Source organism: Sinohyriopsis cumingii, chromosome 1 (genome assembly GCF_028554795.1).
Source record: "Sinohyriopsis cumingii isolate HCF-2022 chromosome 1, ASM2855479v2, whole genome shotgun sequence".
NCBI lineage: Eukaryota > Metazoa > Mollusca > Bivalvia > Unionida > Unionidae > Sinohyriopsis > Sinohyriopsis cumingii.
The window spans coordinates 185,732,448-185,756,697 of NC_142961.1; the positions used below are offsets into that span (position 1 = coordinate 185,732,448).

Below are 24,250 nucleotides of genomic sequence, written 5' to 3' on the forward strand. Positions count from 1 at the left end.
AAAATAATTCTTTATAAATGTGTAGCAATTTCAGATATTATACTTGTCAGTCACCTTCCAAATACATCATTCAAGATAGGTTTAAACGTTTGGAAATGATTGGTGCTGGCATGCAGATATGCGCAGTGGCTTAAAGGTTTTCAAACAGTTTTGATCCCTGCGTCCCAACTTAAACACTATTAACATCCCATATATATATATATATATATATATATATATATATATATATATATATATATATATATATATATATACTGGGCGTGGAAAACCATATTAAGTTATGCCACTGATGTTTACCTCTTGGTCTATTCTTGTATCAGGTCATATTCCATTGATATAGACATGAACTATTTACAGTCCCATCATAGATCCTTGTATGCATATACAAAATTATGCATGTGACTGATATTGGCCCAGTGGTCCATAAAAAAAACCTTAGGGACTTAGCTCTTCGGTCCCAACTTGAAAAGATGGGGATTTTCATCCTATAGCTGTATAAGACTTCATAGACATAACAAACAATTCAGGTATGCAAATAAAGTCGTTTCCTGGCTCTCTTCCTGCCTTCGAGGAATTTATTCAACGGGTACGACATTTTGTTTTGAGGATCTGGGAGTGGGCGGGAGATGGGAGAGGAGGGCAATGTAGGGGAACGCAAATATACGTGTTTCGCAGGTGTTCTAGTTTATACACATGAACCATCAGTTACTTGTTCTTAATGCATAACTTTCTAAGATATCTTGGTGGAATGTAATAGTAATGCAAAGTTCAATTTTATAACCCAGAGAATTAGAATGTAAGCTTGTTTGGCTGTTGCACTAGTTGGGATATTGACCTTTAAGGTCACTCCTATAGATAGTACGACAATTAAACTCAGATTTTCTATGAAGCTTATTTTATACGAAACTGGCTACTTAAACGAACTAATCTCTAAAGCAGCTAGAATTTGGTAATTCCAGCAATCTAAAACAATCTATAATAGCGTCATAGACTTTCGGAATATGTGTAGTAGTTCTTCCTTGCTATACATGTTTAATTTAATGAAATGTTGTTGTGGTATTTACACATTGTCCAGTTTACAAAAAGGTGTGTGTGAAGGCAGATTCTTGAAGAAAGTGTACAACTGCACTCTCCGCCTTTATCGATATTAAATAAAAAATTACGTTAACATGAAATTTTTTAATTTATATTTTTTGCTTGTAAAGATCTGAAAACGTGAACGTAAGATATATTAGAACGAATTATGCATTCTATGTGAATTATTATTTCGTTTTAAACTATGATGTCTATTTGGTTATAGTAATTGATTGATACCTTTATTTGTTTACTTTTTGTCACATTTGCAATACAGATGTGGAGTGACTGATGTTCAAGCGACGCTTTCTGAAACTGTTTTCGCTACTACTAGCTAAATGTACATATAATCTCGTATTAACATAGTTGTTGGTTCTGCAAAAATGAAGTAAAATCATGACATGCAGTTAATTTATCTTTGTAATGTTGACAATGTTTTGAAACTGCCCATTCCAATGCTTTGAAACTGCCCATTCCAGTACTAACATTCAAGAGGTTTAAATCTTAACTTTGCATGGTTTACTGGCTTTATTTGCTATCCTTAGATTGGCAACTGGCGGATTTGCAGTATTAGCGACGAAGCAGTTAAGCAATTGTATGTTCTATTGACATATATAGAGCTTTTCTTAAAATCAAAAAGCGAATTACTAGGAAGTACTTTGAAAACAGATCTCAATACCGTCTTATATGTTTTCGATGCGCTCTGTTTTGTCATGTACAACTAATGGTACCGCCCTGAAAGTTAATTTGAATATATTGGATCATCACCACTCTCATTTTCTCATATCAAAATTCGATCACTTTGACCTATTTTGTCTTGTTTAGTACTTATATCAATAAATCTGCGGCATGATGCCCCAGTGCTTGACGCCACTATAAACTGCCACACTACAGACATAGTAACGATACGAAAGAAAACGTTCTAAAGCTACCTTAAAAAGCAAAAAAAAAGCACACACAGGTCAGTTCTCTGCAGGACATATTTTTCTTTTTTAAAAGCCAATATTGCTTCCATGAGTGAACAAATGTTGTTTAGATCTGTGAATTAGTTTACATTTTATGTCATTTGCAATAGTTAGCAGTGAGGATGAATTATTCTATGTTAATATTTCCCATTTCCAAGTCACTGCAGGTGTAATATTGATTAAATTTAGTTTATAACGAAATCTGAATTCATTATAATTTTTAAATATATATATATATATATATATATAATTCTGACTTCCTTGACTACATTGGTTTTGACCTACAGTAGATAATCATGTTAGGTGGTACATACAAATAAATATTAATCATTTCTTAAAGGCAGCGATTTTGGAGTTGACGTTTGTGAGTATGACGACGCCAGTTTACTCTTCCCAAATACGCCTGAAAGTTCTGTCGCTAATATCAGGGCAAAAACATGGAACAAAGACAACGGCATTCGTCTTGCCACTTGGATGCTTGGCGGAAAGTTTGCACCGTTACTTTCATATGAGAACAGATTGATGGCAATTGGGGAGAACAGCATCAAGATTCTAAATGCCACAAGATCTGACACTGGGACGTACACTGTAGTCTTAACTAGTGGGTCAACACAGGTCCTTATTGAGTACACGTCACATCTAAATGTGATAGGTAGGTAGTATTATTCATATGGAAAACCAAAGAAAGCAAAATTACCCTTTAAAGTTTTCGCTTCGTTTTCTTTATATTTTCCGGTAAAGTAGATACACAGATATAAACCCATTCATGGGGATGAAAGAGCTTATGACAAAACGGGACAATATTTAGCTGTATAGAATGAAAGTGGTCCCTCACCAAACTTATAATCACAGATTCTCGCATTTAGTTTCGTTAGGAAAATGCCTAAATAATAAGTCTTAAAACACCTCATAAAGTTAGTAACAAATATTGGTATGGTCGAAAAGCATGCATTAAGAAAGTGACATTTCTGAAGTCGTAGGCCAGTGCGCACTAGCATGCTAATTTACTCAGTATAAATGGTGACCTGCACATGCGCATCAGTAGTATATGGGGTCACCCTAGCGTCAAGTGGACTTACCATGCAAAAACAGTCGATTCACTCTGGCGTCAAGGGGAATTTAACATGGGAAATTTTAACATGGATGGAACTGTAGAGCGTCAAGGGGAATTGAACATGGAAATTGAACAGGACCGGTACTTTAACGTCAATGGGACTTTAACGTTAAAATATGGGGTTTGCACTTTGTCGTAAATGGAAATTGAACATGGGAATGTCACCTGGATGTCAATGGGAATTGATCTTTGGGTGGCGTCATGAGGTTTATAGGGTCAAAACATTTTATAGGGATTTTAATGTATTTGTAAGGACAAAGGGTAGATAGGGACAAACATACAAATACACATTTAAACACACAGAAAAGACGACAGAAATGTTCTAAAACAAACCTCACAGAGAGAATAATGGCTCAAAAAAGAAAAGTCTATTGTATGGGTTCAAAACATTTATTCAAGTATATACATGGGCTCTCTGGCCTGTGCTTTGGTCTAAGCACTATCCATTTAATACATAAACATTTCTACATCAAACAAACCTATTTACTAGTTATTTAGTTCTTGGCTCTAGTAAACCTGTTTACATTTAATGTTCATTTATAAGAAAAAGCTAACACAAAACAAGTAACATGCAATCAAATAGGACAAAGTTCATGTTTCTCTCTCTCTATTCGTCTCACACGTTGTTAAAAATCTGGTCAGCTAGCACTTGTGTCCCAGCCTAGATATTTCCCATCACTTAATCCGTGTCATTCATAAATCGGCTGTTATATCCATCGTGCTAGGTACACTTATCAGTAAGCAGATCAAGTGCAGTCATCGTCTTCTTCCCATGGAGGTACAATGTATACCATATGAATGGTTACTTTTCCTTCGTTGATGTCAAATTTTCCTCTCATCGACTGCACGTCTTCAATAGCCCTAAAAAGTTTGGACGAAGTTATTTCTGCAGGTGTGCTAAATCCGAGACATACAGGTGAGTTCAAACTGTCGCGATACATAGATAGGCTCAAACGACCTCGATCTTTGACTTGGCAATGACATTTGAGTTCCTCTAACAGTGAGTCAAGTAGGTCCGTAATGAAACCTGCTACTTCCTTGGCTGAAATGTCAGACGCGAAGTCTCTAAATTTCACCGTGTAGGTGTAAGTTGTCGTTCTAAATTTTCTTGAGGTCGCTGTCTGAGTCATTTGGATGCTAAAATACTCCTGTAGGTCTACTGAATCCTTTCCCTTCTTGAACGCACTTTGCTGTGACGGTATGGTAGTGAAAGAGGTCAGTGATGTTTGTTCCTTCTCTTTTTTCATCTGCGTAGAGTGATTCATCTTTATCGTTGCTTGTCCTCGCAATGAAGCGTCGTTCTTGGAAGTCGTCCCTTTTTATACTGGGTGATATCAGTATGTCCATAAGGTAAAGTTTTGTGGTCTGGAAGTTTCACTAGCTGCACGTAGTTTGTCATGGCGTTAGTACATAAATAACTAAGATGTGTTACTGCATTGGTGATGTGATAGTGAGGCAAAGAATCACATCCGAGTTTCTCATTGGACTTGAGTCTTGCGCTTTATACTTGCTGTTTGAAGGGATTCATTTTTTCTCAATTGGTCTTAGTAGTGACAATGAACTGTTGGTCTTGGACGTTGTCCTTTTTTATATGCTGACCAATATTGATGTGACCGTACGGCAAAGTAAAGTGGTTGGGAAGTCGTACTCGCTTCTGGTACACGATTTGATAGACTTTTTCCAAGGGTCGACTGACGATGTGGTGAGTGGGTAAACGTACAATCTTGTTCGGCTGGTAGGTGGTCACTTTAAAGTTTGCATCATCTCCAGACTGCAATGCTTCTTTCAATACGCCAAAGTTGACCACACGACTGGTACGATAATTCAGAGTCAATCCTTTCACTTTACACTCTGTGTGCACTTCTCCTTGTGGGTCCCGGTATTCGTAGCCGTAATTTTTAGGACCGCCACTCGCGAAACTTAGAATCTTATCGTCAGGATGTTCGTCTGTCCAGGCTCCTAAACGGTCTCCTTCGATGTTAGGGTGTTGCTGACCCGGTCGATCGATGTAGATGCAACTGTCCGTGTCAAAGTACAGGACGCGATCCCCTAACAGTTCTAAAGCTTCGTACAATTTTAAGCGAGCATGAGCTGTCACGTAAGCCGCAATGATGACATTTCCAAAAGGGTCGTCTTGTACAAAGTCCAGATCTTCTTCGTAATTGACCAAGATTAAATTCTCTCGAACGACGTCCACGTGTTTCATGTATTTGGTTTTGTCGTGAATCATCTGGAAGTAGCGGGAAGGTTCTGTCAAATATTCCGTCTTGGGTAAACACGGTCGTTGTGCCATTTTACCCCACAAGCAATTTAACATCACTTTGGCAAACGTTCGCCTGCCTTCGTTTTTCTCGATGTGGTCTAAAGTGATGCCTTCTTGTTCCCGGTATTTCTCTTTGAATTTTATTTGGTCTTCGGGAGTGTGACACCAGGAAGGATAGCCGCTGGCTTCTTGCTTCAGTTTCAAAAAGGCATCCACGTAGTCTGCGAAAATGCCTTTCTGAGTAGGGTCACCCTTGTGGTATTGTTGTGTCTTGGGAAAGTGGCAAATTTCGTACACTTCTAACAGTTGGTATCCCATGTCCATAGCTTTGAATAATTCTACGCTGACCCAGGTTCCCGTCAAGGCCCGTTCTTCCTGGGTGTGCTGACAAGGCTGATCTTGGTTGCACGTTTCGGCACAAGTACGGCACAATGGAAACATCAGTTTGCCTTGACAATGGTGAGGTAAGACGGGATGGTATAGGTTCGTGGGAGGCAAAACTTTGCACTTGATCAAGCCTTCGTATTGTCGAATGTTGACCAGGTCGATGTGTTCCGTCAGCAATCGCGGGTGCCCTGTAGGAAAGTGACAATATTTGCACACGTAGGGATACAGCGAACACACATCCAAGTATTTGATTTCTTCTCCTTTCTCTTTGTCGGCTTGGTACAGCAAACAGGTGGCATTGGTCCTTCCTCCGTACAAACTATCCCTCGGGTTCAGGGGGTCCATCAGCTTGTAACTTTCCACGACACGTTTAAACTCGGGATCGATTTTCAAACGGTGATCGTATTCGTGTTCCCACATTTCCACCACTTGGTATCCTTGCTGTTCTAACTTCAAGCGTCGCTGACAAGTGTCCTCGTACAGGTCTTCCATGGTCCGTTGTAAAAACTGATTTTTAGTGTCACGGTCAGGGTAGCAGACGGGACATCCGTGAAATAAGCAACCGTTAAACTCATACACGATCTTGGGGTTTTCTAAGTCCCAGCCATCGACCGAATACGTTCCGATGGTCCTTTCGCCTCCTCCGTTGCGGGCATGCTGAATCCATTTGCCTTCCTTGTCGCACAAGTAATGTAACCAGCGTAGGGCTTTGACCGAGTATTGACGCTTGACATAGTTGGTCGTTTGAGGACTGATGACAGCCACGGTCTTTTGAGGCATGAATCGTTGGCGGTACACTAAGGAACACGCTTTGGCAATGGTGCAAGCTTCTTTCAAAGGATCGACCCCTCCGTGTTCCATGAACAGTTCTCGAAATTTTCCACAGCAACGTCGTAAAATGTCCACGTCGGAACGACAATACTTTAACATTTCTTCCTGAAAGTCGAAGGGGTCAGAGGCATGAGCCTGGTACCAAGCGTAGAAATCTTCTCGTTGTTCGGTACGCATGTTGTCGGGGTCGTAATAGTGAGCCTCAGGCAAATGGGGTAGAACGGCATGTTGATTGGCTTCCGTATTGAAAAAGTGTGGAAAGTACCCTTTAGCCATTTCTGTCATTCCAAACGTTTTAGGCATTCGACTCAAAGGCATGGCCAAGTAACTCATCGAATCTTTAAACTGCACTTGTCCCACTTGCATGAAAATGATTTTGGCTCCGTTCAAAGTGACTTTAGGACGTTCGGTGCCATGTTCCGTATAGTACCTCAAAAGAAACTGTCCATCGTATCCGGAGAAATTGTGAGCCATCACTGTAGCATGGCGATGACAATCTCGGTAACGTTCGATGTCCTCTTTGCTCCATGTCTTGTCGATGGGGTCTAAGACCCATTTGGCAAAATCGTCTAGCGTCTTTGGTCCTCGAAAGATTTTTTCACGCCCTCCAGGAATTTTGCTGCAGTGAGGGCAATAACTGAAGATAGGTTCTTGAATACACTTCTCGCACGCTCGATGAGCCACGCAGAAATTAGGAATGTGAATGCCAGTCTCTTGCATGCATTCGAAATCGAAAAAGATGAAATTGCCTTTCTTCTTGTGACCGTCCTCTTTCTCTGGTGGGGGTTGGTATTTTTGCACGTAACATTGGTGTTCCAAGTCCACGATGTGGTGACAAATGTGACATTTTTTCTTTCCTGAACATACGTGTGCCTTGACACTATTGGTACGTATGCCTTGTCCACACGCGGGGCACAATCTCAGCAGTTGACAAGCGCATTTCTTCTGTGAACCTTGCGTCTTCAAATGTTGTTGGTAACAGGTAGGGCTGACAAACGTGCGCAGACAAGTTGAACAAGGCACTGGTTTTTCGCTCAGACAGGGTGGAGAGGCCAAACATCCTGAGCATTTCCATCCACAATGTTTGTGTTGCTCTCGATTATTATAACCATAGTCACATTTCTCACAATAATAAACATATCCCAGGAATCCAGTGATACTGGTAATGGTATCGAAATGTTCATCGTGATGATAAAGGTGAATGTATTTTCCGTCCTTAAAATGTTGGCCTCGAAACAACAGAGGCCCGCGCATTTCTTGAGGGTGCACTTTCAAGGTGTAGCGTGGAGCTAGGGCATCTTGCAATTTTTGCATCTCAGGAATGCCACAGGGTGTGTCTTTGGACAGTCCGGCTTGTTGTAACAGGAGTTCTGCTTCATTTCGTTGTTTGGCTCGGTCGGATTGTTGAATAGTTTTCCAGGTTCTTTTCCATTCTACCGTGTCGTTCTTGTTGGCATAGGTTCGTCCCACCACGATGGCACGGGCTAAACACATCTGGTCATGAGGGTTGTTAATTCGGACGAGACTTGTTTTGGTGTTGCGAAGGTCGTCCACCAATAAGACCTTTTTGCGTCCTGTCCCTTGAGGAAGAGAGACGTGAGCCATTTTCAGTGTGGCTTTACCATCGGTGATGTCAAACTTGTCATTGGATTGTTGCACCTGTTGTATCTTGTCCATGACTTTGGAAGGGGTCAGTTCTGCGGGTCTGCTAAACTCGATCCAAACAGGGGATTTCAAGCTGTCGTGTTGTATGGATAGTGTCAAGCGATCGTCTTCTTTGGGTTGACATTGTCGCTTGAGTGTGGTGAGCAAAGAATCCCACATCTCGGTGATGAACCCTTCTGCTTTCTCCAACGGTACGTCGGACTTGAAATATTTAAACTTCACCGTGTAGGTGTAAGCCGTGGTTCTAAATTTTCTAGAGGAGCGCTTTTCCGTCTCTCGAATGTGATAGTACTTTTCAGGGTTGACTGGTGAACTTTGGTTTGGAGTAGACTCTCTCTGTCTGGTCGCAGACGTGGAAGGTGTTGGTTCAGGTTCGCTCATGTCTTCTATTTGAGCGAACACTTCTTTACGTGTGTGAGGCGATACGTCACTTTGCTGCCTCTTACGTTCTTCTTCTCTCTCACTGAAATCGTGCGATCGTTTCATCTCGATTGCTGATTCAGAAATGATTTAACCAAATTCATTCTTTCCATATATACCCTCTCTACCTCTCGTTGTGACAATGACTTGGTATATTTCACAAGGCAAGTGAAAGCCAAGCATATAGGAACCCAACGACAGCGTTGCGTCTTAAACACCTCATGCATCTTGACGACCCTTCGATTCAAACCCTACCACGAAAGAAAATAGTTGCAAGAAAAATAAAACAGACAGTTGGTGTCTTCAAGAGAGCTAGAGACGGCACTGTGTCGCTGGGACACGTACGTACGTACTCCAGAAAACTACGCTACTCGACAACGTGAGTGTGCTTGTCAAAATGTTTGAATAAGATTAAAAATGTTTGTCAGTTTCAAAACGCGAACCAGTACTGTGTCCGTTTAATATTTGATGTGGCAAGAAGAAATGGTACAATACGCAACAAAGGGTTTGTACGTTTACACTCCAATCGGTCTGTACTGCAATGGTAACAGCGCTCTTGCGTTGGCATTATTTTGCCACACTACCTTTTAAATAAAACAATGCATCACTCATCATAAACGATTTCATTGGCTATACTTATTTTCTTACCGCTTTCGCTTCGAATTGACTTCAGTACCTTTTCGCACAGCGACAAGATCGGACGTGTTTTTTTATTCTGCGTCTGGTCGCTACACTACTTGCCCTGAATTTACAACCAAACAATGTGTTACACATTGTAATTGACTTCATTGGCTAACCGATATTTTACACTTCTGTCTCTGTTGATGTGAGTGTGCTTGTCAAAATGTTTGAGTAAGATTAAAAATGTTTGTTAGTTTCAAAACGCGAACCAGTACTGTGGCCGTTTAATATTTGATGTGGCAAGAAGAAATGGTACAGTACGCAACAAAGGGTTTGTATGTTTACACTCCAATCTGTCTGTACTGCAATGGTAACAGCGCTCTTGCGTTGGCATTATTTTGCCACACTACCTTACAAAAAACCCCAATGCATCACTCATTATAAACGATTTCATTGGCTAAACTTATTTTCTTACCGCTTTCGCTTCGAATTGACTTCAGTACCTTTTTGCACAGCGACAAGATCGGACGTGTTTTTTTTTTATTCTGCGGCTGGTCGCTACACTACTGTCAACAAGCCCTGAATTTACAACCAAACAATGTGTTACACATTGTAAGTGACTTCATTGGCTAACCGATATTTTACAATTCTGTCTCTATTGATGTGGGTGTGCTTGTCGAAATGTTTGAGTAAGATTAAAAATGTTTGTCAGTTTCAAAACGCGAACCAGTACTGTGGCCGTTTAATATTTGACGTGGCAAGAAGAAATGGTACAATACGCAACAAATGGTTTGTACGTTTACACTCCAATCTGTCTGCACTGCAATGGTAATAGCACACTTGCGTTGGTATTATTTTGCCACACTACCTTTAATAAAACCCCAATGCATCACTCATCATAAACGATTTCATTGGCTATACTTATTTTCTTACCGCTTTCGCTTCGAATTGACTTCAGTACCTTTTCGCACAGCGACAAGATCGGACGTGTTTTTTTTATTCTGCGGCTGGTCGCTACTCTACTTGCCCTGAATTTACAATCAAACAATGTGTTACACATTGTAAGTGACTTCATTGGTCAGTCGATATTTTCCACCGCCTTAGCTTCAAATTGGTTTCACTTGTTATTCGCACCGTGAGATGATCAGACACGTTTTTCTGTACGTGACCATTAGTCACTTCACAAACAATAAAACTAAAACACAAATGATCACGCCATGAGCGGCTCATGGAAATTATGTTAGTCATGTTACGAAATATAGCACGACTTGTTTGGATGTACTTTTCTGTGGTCACTCTTTAATTACATGCGTCTTCAGTTCACTCTTGTGATATTTTTTGTAAAGGGTGTATTTTTTCTATGGATGTGATTGTGTTATGTTCTATATGTTCTTTTATGTTTTCAGTGATTTTACTTTATATTTTAATTTAGATGTATAGACTATGTAGTCTGAAATAAAGAATTCTTATCTTATCTTATGTAAATGGAATGAGTGTTTCTTTGAAACTTTCATAAGGAAAATGTGCCATAAAAACAAACGTACGTGTCGTCATATTTTTAAAGTAGGAATACATGATCTCTCTCTCTCTCTCATTGTAGTTTTGATTTATACCCTAATGGAATATGTTCCCGTTTGAAGATACCTCTCCAAAATTGTGATCAGTAGTCACCATAATTACGTGAACTGTTCGTCATGTCATTTTTTTCAAAAAGTTTACACTCTAAAAAATTGTAGAACGATTTTTTTTTCTTCCATCAGTAAATCTTTGTATGAAATAAAAGCTTGAGTTTGCACAATTCTGGTATCTTAACTTTATCCGGTTTTGGAACTGCAATATGTCACGCAATTTTTTTTTCTTTTAACGTTAGATTTACAGTTTTTCAGAAAAAAGACAATCACACGGCTTTTTTAAGAATGAAACAAATGACATTGCACTGTATAATCCTGCCTATGGTTAACTCTGAATTCTAAAGTCAAAACATGGCTTCAGGAAAAAATGTAACAATGTTCGTCCTATCCTCAAATATTAAACGGACACAGTACTGGTTCGCGTTTTGAAACTGACAAACATTTTTAATCTTATTCAAACATTTTGACAAGCACACTCACGTTGTCGAGTAGCGTAGTTTTCTGGAGTACGTACGTACGTGTCCCAGCGACACAGTGCCGTCTCTAGCTCTCTTGAAGACACCAACTGTCTGTTTTATTTTTCTTGCAACTATTTTCTTTCGTGGTAGGGTTTGAATCGAAGGGTCGTCAAGATGCATGAGGTGTTTAAGACGCAACGCTGTCGTTGGGTTCCTATATGCTTGGCTTTCACTTGCCTTGTGAAATATACCAAGTCATTGTCACAACGAGAGGTAGAGAGGGTATATATGGAAAGAATGAATTTGGTTAAATCATTTCTGAATCAGCAATCGAGATGAAACGATCGCACGATTTCAGTGAGAGAGAAGAAGAACGTAAGAGGCAGCAAAGTGACGTATCGCCTCACACACGTAAAGAAGTGTTCGCTCAAATAGAAGACATGAGCGAACCTGAACCAACACCTTCCACGTCTGCGACCAGACAGAGAGAGTCTACTCCAAACCAAAGTTCACCAGTCAACCCTGAAAAGTACTATCACATTCGAGAGACGGAAAAGCGCTCCTCTAGAAAATTTAGAACCACGGCTTACACCTACACGGTGAAGTTTAAATATTTCAAGTCCGACGTACCGTTGGAGAAAGCAGAAGGGTTCATCACCGAGATGTGGGATTCTTTGCTCACCACACTCAAGCGACAATGTCAACCCAAAGAAGACGATCGCTTGACACTATCCATACAACACGACAGCTTGAAATCCCCTGTTTGGATCGAGTTTAGCAGACCCGCAGAACTGACCCCTTCCAAAGTCATGGACAAGATACAACAGGTGCAACAATCCAATGACAAGTTTGACATCACCGATGGTAAAGCCACACTGAAAATGGCTCACGTCTCTCTTCCTCAAGGGACAGGACGCAAAAAGGTCTTATTGGTGGACGACCTTCGCAACACCAAAACAAGTCTCGTCCGAATTAACAACCCTCATGACCAGATGTGTTTAGCCCGTGCCATCGTGGTGGGACGAACCTATGCCAACAAGAACGACACGGTAGAATGGAAAAGAACCTGGAAAACTATTCAACAATCCGACCGAGCCAAACAACGAAATGAAGCAGAACTCCTGTTACAACAAGCCGGACTGTCCAAAGACACACCCTGTGGCATTCCTGAGATGCAAAAATTGCAAGATGCCCTAGCTCCACGCTACACCTTGAAAGTGCACCCTCAAGAAATGCGCGGGCCTCTGTTGTTTCGAGGCCAACATTTTAAGGACGGAAAATACATTCACCTTTATCATCACGATGAACATTTCGATACCATTACCAGTATCACTGGATTCCTGGGATATGTTTATTATTGTGAGAAATGTGACTATGGTTATAATAATCGAGAGCAACACAAACATTGTGGATGGAAATGCTCAGGATGTTTGGCCTCTCCACCCTGTCTGAGCGAAAAACCAGTGCCTTGTTCAACTTGTCTGCGCACGTTTGTCAGCCCTACCTGTTACCAACAACATTTGAAGACGCAAGGTTCACAGAAGAAATGCGCTTGTCAACTGCTGAGATTGTGCCCCGCGTGTGGACAAGGCATACGTACCAATAGTGTCAAGGCACACGTATGTTCAGGAAAGAAAAAATGTCACATTTGTCACCACATCGTGGACTTGGAACACCAATGTTACGTGCAAAAATACCAACCCCCACCAGAGAAAGAGGACGGTCACAAGAAGAAAGGCAATTTCATCTTTTTCGATTTCGAATGCATGCAAGAGACTGGCATTCACATTCCTAATTTCTGCGTGGCTCATCGAGCGTGCGAGAAGTGTATTCAAGAACCTATCTTCAGTTATTGCCCTCACTGCAGCAAAATTCCTGGAGGGCGTGAAAAAATCTTTCGAGGACCAAAGACGCTAGACGATTTTGCCAAATGGGTCTTAGACCCCATCGACAAGACATGGAGCAAAGAGGACATCGAACGTTACCGAGATTGTCATCGCCATGCTACAGTGATGGCTCACAATTTCTCCGGATACGATGGACAGTTTCTTTTGAGGTACTATACGGAACATGGCACCGAACGTCCTAAAGTCACTTTGAACGGAGCCAAAATCATTTTCATGCAAGTGGGACAAGTGCAGTTTAAAGATTCGATGAGTTACTTGGCCATGCCTTTGAGTCGAATGCCTAAAACGTTTGGAATGACAGAAATGGCTAAAGGGTACTTTCCACACTTTTTCAATACGGAAGCCAATCAACATGCCGTTCTACCCCATTTGCCTGAGGCTCACTATTACGACCCCGACAACATGCGTACCGAACAACGAGAAGATTTCTACGCTTGGTACCAGGCTCATGCCTCTGACCCCTTCGACTTTCAGGAAGAAATGTTAAAGTATTGTCGTTCCGACGTGGACATTTTACGACGTTGCTGTGGAAAATTTCGAGAACTGTTCATGGAACACGGAGGGGTCGATCCTTTGAAAGAAGCTTGCACCATTGCCAAAGCGTGTTCCTTAGTGTACCGCCAACGATTCATGCCTCAAAAGACCGTGGCTGTCATCAGTCCTCAAACGACCAACTATGTCAAGCGTCAATACTCGGTCAAAGCCCTACGCTGGTTACATTACTTGTGCGACAAGGAAGGCAAATGGATTCAGCATGCCCGCAACGGAGGAGGCGAAAGGACCATCGGAACGTATTCGGTCGATGGCTGGGACTTAGAAAACCCCAAGATCGTGTATGAGTTTAACGGTTGCTTATTTCACGGATGTCCCGTCTGCTACCCTGACCGTGACACTAAAAATCAGTTTTTACAACGGACCATGGAAGACCTGTACGAGGACACTTGTCAGCGACGCTTGAAGTTAGAACAGCAAGGATACCAAGTGGTGGAAATGTGGGAACACGAATACGATCACCGTTTGAAAATCGATCCCGAGTTTAAACGTGTCGTGGAAAGTTACAAGCTGATGGACCCCCTGAACCCGAGGGATAGTTTGTACGGAGGAAGGACCAATGCCACCTGTTTGCTGTACCAAGCCGACAAAGAGAAAGGAGAAGAAATCAAATACTTGGATGTGTGTTCGCTGTATCCCTACGTGTGCAAATATTGTCACTTTCCTACAGGGCACCCGCGATTGCTGACGGAACACATCGACCTGGTCAACATTCGACAATACGAAGGCTTGATCAAGTGCAAAGTTTTGCCTCCCACGAACCTATACCATCCCGTCTTACCTCACCATTGTCAAGGCAAACTGATGTTTCCATTGTGCCGTACTTGTGCCGAAACGTGCAACCAAGATCAGCCTTGTCAGCACACCCAGGAAGAACGGGCCTTGACGGGAACCTGGGTCAGCGTAGAATTATTCAAAGCTATGGACATGGGATACCAACTGTTAGAAGTGTACGAAATTTGCCACTTTCCCAAGACACAACAATACCACAAGGGTGACCCTACTCAGAAAGGCATTTTCGCAGACTACGTGGATGCCTTTTTGAAACTGAAGCAAGAAGCCAGCGGCTATCCTTCCTGGTGTCACACTCCCGAAGACCAAATAAAATTCAAAGAGAAATACCGGGAACAAGAAGGCATCACTTTAGACCACATCGAGAAAAACGAAGGCAGGCGAACGTTTGCCAAAGTGATGTTAAATTGCTTGTGGGGTAAAATGGCACAACGACCGTGTTTACCCAAGACGGAATATTTGACAGAACCTTCCCGCTACTTCCAGATGATTCACGACAAAACCAAATACATGAAACACGTGGACGTCGTTCGAGAGAATTTAATCTTGGTCAATTACGAAGAAGATCTGGACTTTGTACAAGACGACCCTTTTGGAAATGTCATCATTGCGGCTTACGTGACAGCTCATGCTCGCTTAAAATTGTACGAAGCTTTAGAACTGTTAGGGGATCGCGTCCTGTACTTTGACACGGACAGTTGCATCTACATCGATCGACCGGGTCAGCAACACCCTAACATCGAAGGAGACCGTTTAGGAGCCTGGACAGACGAACATCCTGACGATAAGATTCTAAGTTTCGCGAGTGGCGGTCCTAAAAATTACGGCTACGAATACCGGGACCCACAAGGAGAAGTGCACACAGAGTGTAAAGTGAAAGGATTGACTCTGAATTATCGTACCAGTCGTGTGGTCAACTTTGGCGTATTGAAAGAAGCATTGCAGTCTGGAGAGGATGCAAACTTTAAAGTGACCACCTACCAGCCGAACAAGATTGTACGTTTACCCACTCACCACATCGTCAGTCGACCCTTGGAAAAAGTCTATCAAATCGTGTACCAGAAGCGAGTACGACTTCCCAACCACTTTACTTTGCCGTACGGTCACATCAATATTGGTCAGCATATAAAAAAGGACAACGTCCAAGACCAACAGTTCATTGTCACTACTAAGACCAATTGAGAAAAAATGAATCCCTTCAAACAGCAAGTATAGAGCGTAAGACTCAAGTCCAATGAGAAACTCGGATGTGATTCTTTGCCTCACTATCACATCACCAATGCAGTAACACATCTTAGTTATTTATGTACTAACGCCATGACAAACTACGTGCAGCTAGTGAAACTTCCAGACCACAAAACTTTACCTTATGGACATACTGATATCACCCAGTATAAAAAGGGACGACTTCCAAGAACGACGCTTCATTGCGAGGACAAGCAACGATAAAGATGAATCACTCTACGCAGATGAAAAAAGAGAAGGAACAAACATCACTGACCTCTTTCACTACCATACCGTCACAGCAAAGTGCGTTCAAGAAGGGAAAGGATTCAGTAGACCTACAGGAGTATTTTAGCATCCAAATGACTCAGACAGCGACCTCAAGAAAATTTAGAACGACAACTTACACCTACACGGTGAAATTTAGAGACTTCGCGTCTGACATTTCAGCCAAGGAAGTAGCAGGTTTCATTACGGACCTACTTGACTCACTGTTAGAGGAACTCAAATGTCATTGCCAAGTCAAAGATCGAGGTCGTTTGAGCCTATCTATGTATCGCGACAGTTTGAACTCACCTGTATGTCTCGGATTTAGCACACCTGCAGAAATAACTTCGTCCAAACTTTTTAGGGCTATTGAAGACGTGCAGTCGATGAGAGGAAAATTTGACATCAACGAAGGAAAAGTAACCATTCATATGGTATACATTGTACCTCCATGGGAAGAAGACGATGACTGCACTTGATCTGCTTACTGATAAGTGTACCTAGCACGATGGATATAACAGCCGATTTATGAATGACACGGATTAAGTGATGGGAAATATCTAGGCTGGGACACAAGTGCTAGCTGACCAGATTTTTAACAACGTGTGAGACGAATAGAGAGAGAGAAACATGAACTTTGTCCTATTTGATTGCATGTTACTTGTTTTGTGTTAGCTTTTTCTTATAAATGAACATTAAATGTAAACAGGTTTACTAGAGCCAAGAACTAAATAACTAGTAAATAGGTTTGTTTGATGTAGAAATGTTTATGTATTAAATGGATAGTGCTTAGACCAAAGCACAGGCCAGAGAGCCCATGTATATACTTGAATAAATGTTTTGAACCCATACAATAGACTTTTCTTTTTTGAGCCATTATTCTCTCTGTGAGGTTTGTTTTAGAACATTTCTGTCGTCTTTTCTGTGTGTTTAAATGTGTATTTGTATGTTTGTCCCTATCTACCCTTTGTCCTTACAAATACATTAAAATCCCTATAAAATGTTTTGACCCTATAAACCTCATGACGCCACCCAAAGATCAATTCCCATTGACATCCAGGTGACATTCCCATGTTCAATTTCCATTTACGACAAAGTGCAAACCCCATATTTTAACGTTAAAGTCCCATTGGCGTTAAAGTACCGGTCCTGTTCAATTTCCATGTTCAATTCCCCTTGACGCTCTACAGTTCCATCCATGTTAAAATTTCCCATGTTAAATTCCCCTTGACGCCAGAGTGAATCGACTGTTTTTGCATGGTAAGTCCACTTGACGCTAGGGTGACCCCATATACTACTCGCATCAGAGGTATTAATATCAGCAGCAGATATTGCAACATATGCTGGAACAGCTTCAATATATTTAAATAAGATATTTTTTTAAAAAAAGTTAATTTGTATAGAAAAAATAGAAATATATCAATATGTTGTGATTGGTCAATCTCATTAGGAAATAACGCTTAACGGTTGAGTTGGCCGTTGATCATGTCTTTTTCAGTACGCTGTATTCTTTAACAATTGCTATATCACACGGGATATATCGTATCTTACTGGTACCACTCTGTTTTTATCTTTGTATTGTACACAAATTACATTGTAAAAATAGTCTTCACCAAGGAAGAAACATGCTCAGTTCGCTGAATCCATGATAAATATACGCTAATTAATATGTGTTGCTGTTTTTGTATTTATTTTCTGTAATTTTAATTTTAGTTCCACCAGCAAATCAATGTATTCCTAGCATCACTCGGAAAGGGAATACTTTGGTGGCAGTTCTTCCGCCGGATGGGTGTGGACTTCCAAGCTTGACCATAAAATGGATGAATACCAATCAGACTGTGATCGATGTAGGTCCTTTTGTGTCTACCTTTTATGAATACGCTCCAGACATGCCAGTACCTTCTCGAACAAACCTTAGACATGTATTATTAACTTACAGACAAGGGTCATAACTACTGATTTTCAAGAGAAACGTATCAGATAAAGGGGCTACGCTAGTTCGTTTTAGCTGCTAGTAACATGATATATGAGATTGTGAGGTCAGATAAATAAATAAATGCCCTGTACGGCCCATCAGCTTAACTCCTTTTCAGATGTTCGCAAAAACAAGCAAGAATATAAATGCTACACAAACAATATAACGCAATTAATTCTATGAATCTTATGCAAAGGCGTGACACAATGCTTTGTGTTATACACTTCTGTACATACAATATGAATACATTTTCCAGTCTACGTAATTAAAGATTTTCAAGACAACTTATTCAATACAGCAGTTATACGTACTGGGTTATAGTAATAATTGGATATAATGAAAATGGCAGGCCACTTTTGAATTTTATTTTCAGTTTCATCTTGTAATACTTGGAAATACGCCTTTCGCACGATTTGCTTTGGTGTATAAAACTTGAATTTGAGAAGGTTAATTTCAAAGTAATATTAAGTGTGACGTCAAAATGTAGTATTTGGTTGAGTTTCTGAACACGTTCTTTACAGCGGGTATGGAAGTAGCATGGACAACGGGAATTCTAGGCCAGCCGTCAACTTTAAACCGCTTTTATCCACTTAAATTCAGTTTACCAATTTTAAACCTCATTTTGAAACAGTGTGTCCTATAAGTTGTAATCAGTCGACGTTTTAACTTTTTTGAACGTTAAATCACATAGTCAACCGTCCTTTTCACTTTGGTAACGAAACGATGGATGAACAGACTAATCACCAATTTTATTTTCATTTTCCCTTAAAACTGACTAGCCTCCATTTGCAGTAGTTTTTAAAACACTTGTCAATGTATATGATTACGACTATTAAAATGTTTGGGGAAAAACGCACTCAATTTTCACCATGTGATTACTACCTTTAAATGTTTGAAAAAAGGATGAACGTATAGCATATACAATTGTCTGCAAACAGGCCATTTTTCTGAATCAGTTCCAGGCATGATGCTATTGACATACAAGGAGAAAAGCAACCGAATACTGTCTCCTTGGACATTACAGAAACTGTTTGGCCCTGCCAGATTTTAAACTATTTACCACCATAAATTGTTCTTGCAAAGCTATAAATGAGTCTTTTCAGTGCACTTTTGCCCTTAATTCCACATTGAAAGTAATTGAATCTTTAAAAATTCGCGAAGACCAGCGTCGAAAACATTTTCAAGTCTAGGTTTTGAGAAATATTAAATATGTGCGTTCTGTTTTGCTTTTTGTGTCACAAATCGAAGAATTTGGTAGTAAAACAGATACAAATGTCGTTTTAAAAAAAAAAATTATCATGGAGATGTCCATGCTAGATCAACTGATTTCATACCATAACACGGAATAAAATACAAGCTCCATGATTACATTTTTAAACTAAAAGAAAATAAGACGCTTAAACAAAATCATAATAAAAGAATGCAAATATTAATTTTTAAATAATCTTAAATGAGTATAGATTTTATGGTGGTAATAATACAGACTTGCATACATTTTGCAATGACAATGAGCAATGCTTAAAGAACATATTCGCTCAAAACATTTAACAATCTAATTCCATTAAAAAAATACCCAGCTAGATTTAATTATTGGACTTGAGAATCATAGTTTACAAAAAGTGAAAAGACACCAGTACATACATATTTACCACAGATCAAAAGAGATGAACAAAATGATGATAATGTCATTAAACGTCCACGTTCTGCTTTCCACATTTAGACAGAAAATGCAAGATAGTTTTTTTGACATTACTGAATGTTTGACAATGCACTACCTAAGAAACTCATATACAGGCTTGCATGAGTAATTTAAAACCGCACACACACTTATATGAATATACAAAACTAAATACGTTAGGTTCATTCTTTTATACTTTGTAATAATTTTTGTTGTTGTTGTTATTGTAGTGTTGATCGCCATTTTTCAGCACACGATAGGCTATACATGGCGGCCAGTATTAATGGTGGAGGACGAACACGAGAAAACCCCCGGAAAGAACCACCGACCCACGAGAAGCTACTGGCAAGCTTTCTCACATACCCGCATTGGCCGAATCTGAGACTCGAACCCACGCAGACAGAGGTGAGATGGCAGCGATCCGTAACGGAGATCGCATTAGACCACTCAGCCACTCAGGGCCCCACTTTGTAATGGATGTTGAAAATAAGAACTAATCACCCCCACACACCCAATATATATATATATATATATATATATATATATATATATATATATATATATATATATATATATATATACGATAAACATACAATGTAGATAAGAGTCAATGGTTTCAAAGATGTCTGGTTAACATTGAAAATGTTTCTAAACAAAATTGATATACGTAGATGTGTATGAGCTGTCAAGATTTTCTGCATATAAGTATTGTTGACAAGGAGAATGTTGATGACTATATGACTATGTGAAGCGTAACCTTTATGACTTTTAAACGATACTCTATTTGCTTTACCACAAATTAATAAAGTGTTCCTCAACAATTTAACATTAGGTAACCAGTGCACCTTTCAGATAAGTATGTGGGTTATAATCTAAACTCTATTCTATCAATAAAGATGAAAGAAGTCTGAAAGTTATAAACCAATGCTTGACCAGAAAGAATATAATCCTTGATATGCACCCAAATTGTATGTTTAACATTATAAACTGTAAAGACATGATTTCGCTCAGATAGTATATTTATATTATGTACTTCATGAACAATACATCCGCCCAAAAAAGGAAAAAAATCCCCAGTATATTTTGTCATATGATTTGTTAACTAGGACGTTTGGACAGATTTAAGTGAGAGCGTCTATTGAAATGTAATGAGTGCGTTTGCAAAGCTGTTGTCACTATTAGACAACTTGCCTAAAAACTGACGCTTAACGTTAGTCACTCACTGTTGTACGTTCAGTTGTATATTAAAAATGAGCACAGATATGCTTATACATCCTCATTTTAAATTTTGTGTATTGAACTTGTTTGCTGTTCCTTCCTCTTTGTACTTTTTCTGTAATTATGTCTGTCCTGTTTGTGTCTTTTATATCGTTTTATTGGTTGCACTTATTAATGATAAAATATAAATTCTTCTTTAAGATAGATACTTTATTTATCTTTTGCTTTTAGGGTAATATTAGTGTCCTCAGTCTTGAACCAGAACATATATCAAGGACGTACACCGCATGTGCAGTTGGGCAAGCAATATCCTGTTACCAGAAACGTGCTGACAAGCTATGTTCTAACTACACAAGTAAGAAGCTTGAATGTCAGTTCTTGAACTGGAGAGACAAACCAAAGACGATAACTTATCGTAGAGGTTTTATTATTACATAATTTATTTCGTTATTAAAACTATTCATTATGAGGATTCTAGTTAAATAGAATATGTTATTGCAGTCCTTCAGACAATACATTTCAATTTTTTTTATATCGGTCAACATCCCATAGCCTGTTTATTGTCTCACCTGTTACCTGAACATATCAACATACACATGCAGAGCAGAATAAGCTGTCAAACAGTGCAATTTCCACCTCGGTAAAAATGTCCTTAAACATTCCACTAATAGGTCTGAACGTTTCAAAATTATCCTTACAATGGAAACATTAATTACAAATGATGAGATGGATATTACAAATCTGCAAGAAAGAACGGCAATGTCCATGCCACTCGTTAAGGTCTCTTTTTACAAGATTACTTTAAACAAAGTCACCAGAGTAAAAGATGAGAGGAATAGTGAAGTCTGCGAGAGAATGGTGCCATCGCCGCGTCAGACTATGATGAATCAGTATTAGGCAACGAAATGTAAAAGTTACTTTTGTTTCTTTAAAAAGGAAGTTATTGTTCTGTTACAATAACAGATTTATATTTAGCCAAGATGGATGGAAAAATTATGCGGATATCAACCAGTCAAGACAATGTAAAAATATTAAAATATTTACAAAAGAGAAAAATTACATGGCAATATAAGGAGGAAATAATTTTATAATTCACAAAGTATGCACATTATCCTAATTCGCTTGATCAGTTCATTTTATTTGTTTCCATTTCTAACTTCAGTTTATAATAGATAAATACTACATGAACATGTAATTTGAACTAATGTTTTAGAATAGTGTATCATGCAGGTAAATGTTATAGATTATGTTAGATAGGTCTTTGTATGTTCTGTGCAGCTTTTGTCTGACTAAGTCAAAACCTAAAATCATGTCAGTGCACGACCTTCTCTATTTAAGAATTAAAATGGATTATTACAGAATTTCTCATTGTGATGGAAATAACATACAGATATAAATTTCGAAAGTAGGAGTGTGCTGTTTAGACTCGTTTTCCATTTTATTACTTACTATTATAGTCTCGTAAATGCAAAAACATTTTTCTGTGCAAACGGGAAAAATAGAGGATGGAACAAAAAATACAGATAGACGAGGAATCTTAGAAGAGACAAGAAGACGATATACTGACAATGACTGTAAATGATTAACAGTTCATGACATGTATAAACAGTTATAACTATTCACGACATGCATAAACAGTTATAACTATTCGCGACATATATAAACAGTTATAACTATTCACGACATGTATAAACAGTTATAGCTATTCACGACATGTATAAACAGTTATAACTATTCACGACATGTATAAACAGTTATAACTATTCACGAACTTCACATTTTGGTATTAACAAGCATTACTTCTTATTCTCGCTCTGCAAGCCTTGTCCATCATTCCAATTAGCCCTTACAGTACAAACATATTTACGTCGATCACAAAACTGTTCAACATATTAGGGTGACTCGACTTTGATTCAACATGTTAGGGTGAATGCACTTTAGTTCAACACGTTAGGGTGACTACACTTTGAAATTTGTTCGTGATGACTCCCTCAACATATTCGACATTATGGCAAGAGACTTTGGCTGGTTAATACTGAACTGTATGGATAGTAACAAATGGAATTCAGAATGTCTTGATTTTATTCAGCAGACCAAAGTTTACCAGAGTTAGTACCGGATTCATCTTTACAATTAGATACGAAAACTATTACCTGAATATAACATGCATGGCGTTAAGTAGCAACATTCGTTGGAAACAATTCTTATAAAATTCTACATTAGTTTTAACCTACATTCAAGAAATGATTTAAATTGAGGATGGTAAAATGCAGATTAAATTATATGGTGATGGGATATACAAGATTGTATTAATGCCGGATTTAGCTATACATTCGACTTACCAATCTAGGGCGAAGATAGTTAATATAGCTGTTTGGGAACTGACATTAGGATGTAATGTGATTTTCACGCTAAAATGAGTAACGCACATGCTAGTTATGCTTAATGTTTTAGGAATGTGATGGTTTAAGAGACGGAATCATAAGATTAAAGGAAATTATCAGGTTGTATGCGATTCATATTTTAGACGTACGAATTCATCTCAGAACGTATGATACGTTTATGTTTCCACTGTTCGAGAAATAATATTATCTCTATATACTTTCAACTAAAAAATAATAAGATTTATAAAAAGCTATTTAAGATTCAAAAGTTTAAACTTGACTGTTCTGTTATATTTTTCTTATCAAATAATATCATGATGAGAATGTATGATAGTGTTGCCTGAAACAAACAAGAACTGAACACGGCCATAAGTATAGACACGGTAAGATTATAATTTAAAAAATGTGTATGATGTCAATAAAAATACGTCAGAAGAATGACAATTAAGTAATACAGAGAGTTTGAAAGAACTGTATAGAGGAGAAGAACAAAATTATGACAGTACTGTAATCGCAGCAGCACATAATTATAAAGACAACTCTTGAAGCAATTATTTGTAACCAAGACGATGATTACACGAGATGGCTTTTACTTTTAAAATTAGGTGTGTATCATTCATCTCTTTCTCTGCCATGTCTACAATTGCGATCAAAATTTCAAAAACAATAGGTCACCTAATGCCAGAAAAAGCAAAATAGCACGATTAGTCAAGAAACAGACAATCTATCCCGATTTTGAAAATTCAAAGTCCACTTCATGAACTAGCAATGATACTAGGCAATGTTGCGACTGCCTGTTTTGACAGTTATAGTAAATAAGTGAT

At 39.0% G+C, this 24,250-nt stretch overlaps 1 protein-coding gene across 7 annotated transcripts in view; it reads left to right on the forward strand.

Moving 5' to 3' along the window:
* The window catches only part of LOC149808529 (uncharacterized), a 140,852-nt gene that overhangs the window by 54,320 nt on the left and 62,282 nt on the right, over positions 1 to 24,250 (forward strand). For 5 of the 7 annotated variants that reach the window (XM_089978613.1, XM_089978628.1, XM_089978577.1 and 2 more), the window contains 3 exons: positions 2,380 to 2,691; positions 17,885 to 18,018; positions 21,274 to 21,396. In XM_089978613.1, the coding sequence (XP_089834739.1) occupies positions 2,380 to 2,691; positions 17,885 to 18,018; positions 21,274 to 21,396 (569 nt within the window). Of the gene's footprint in view, positions 1 to 2,379; positions 2,692 to 17,884; positions 18,019 to 21,273; positions 21,398 to 24,250 lie in introns of all 7 variants that reach the window. The other 2 variants (XM_089978587.1, XM_089978605.1) reach the window with 2 other exon arrangements.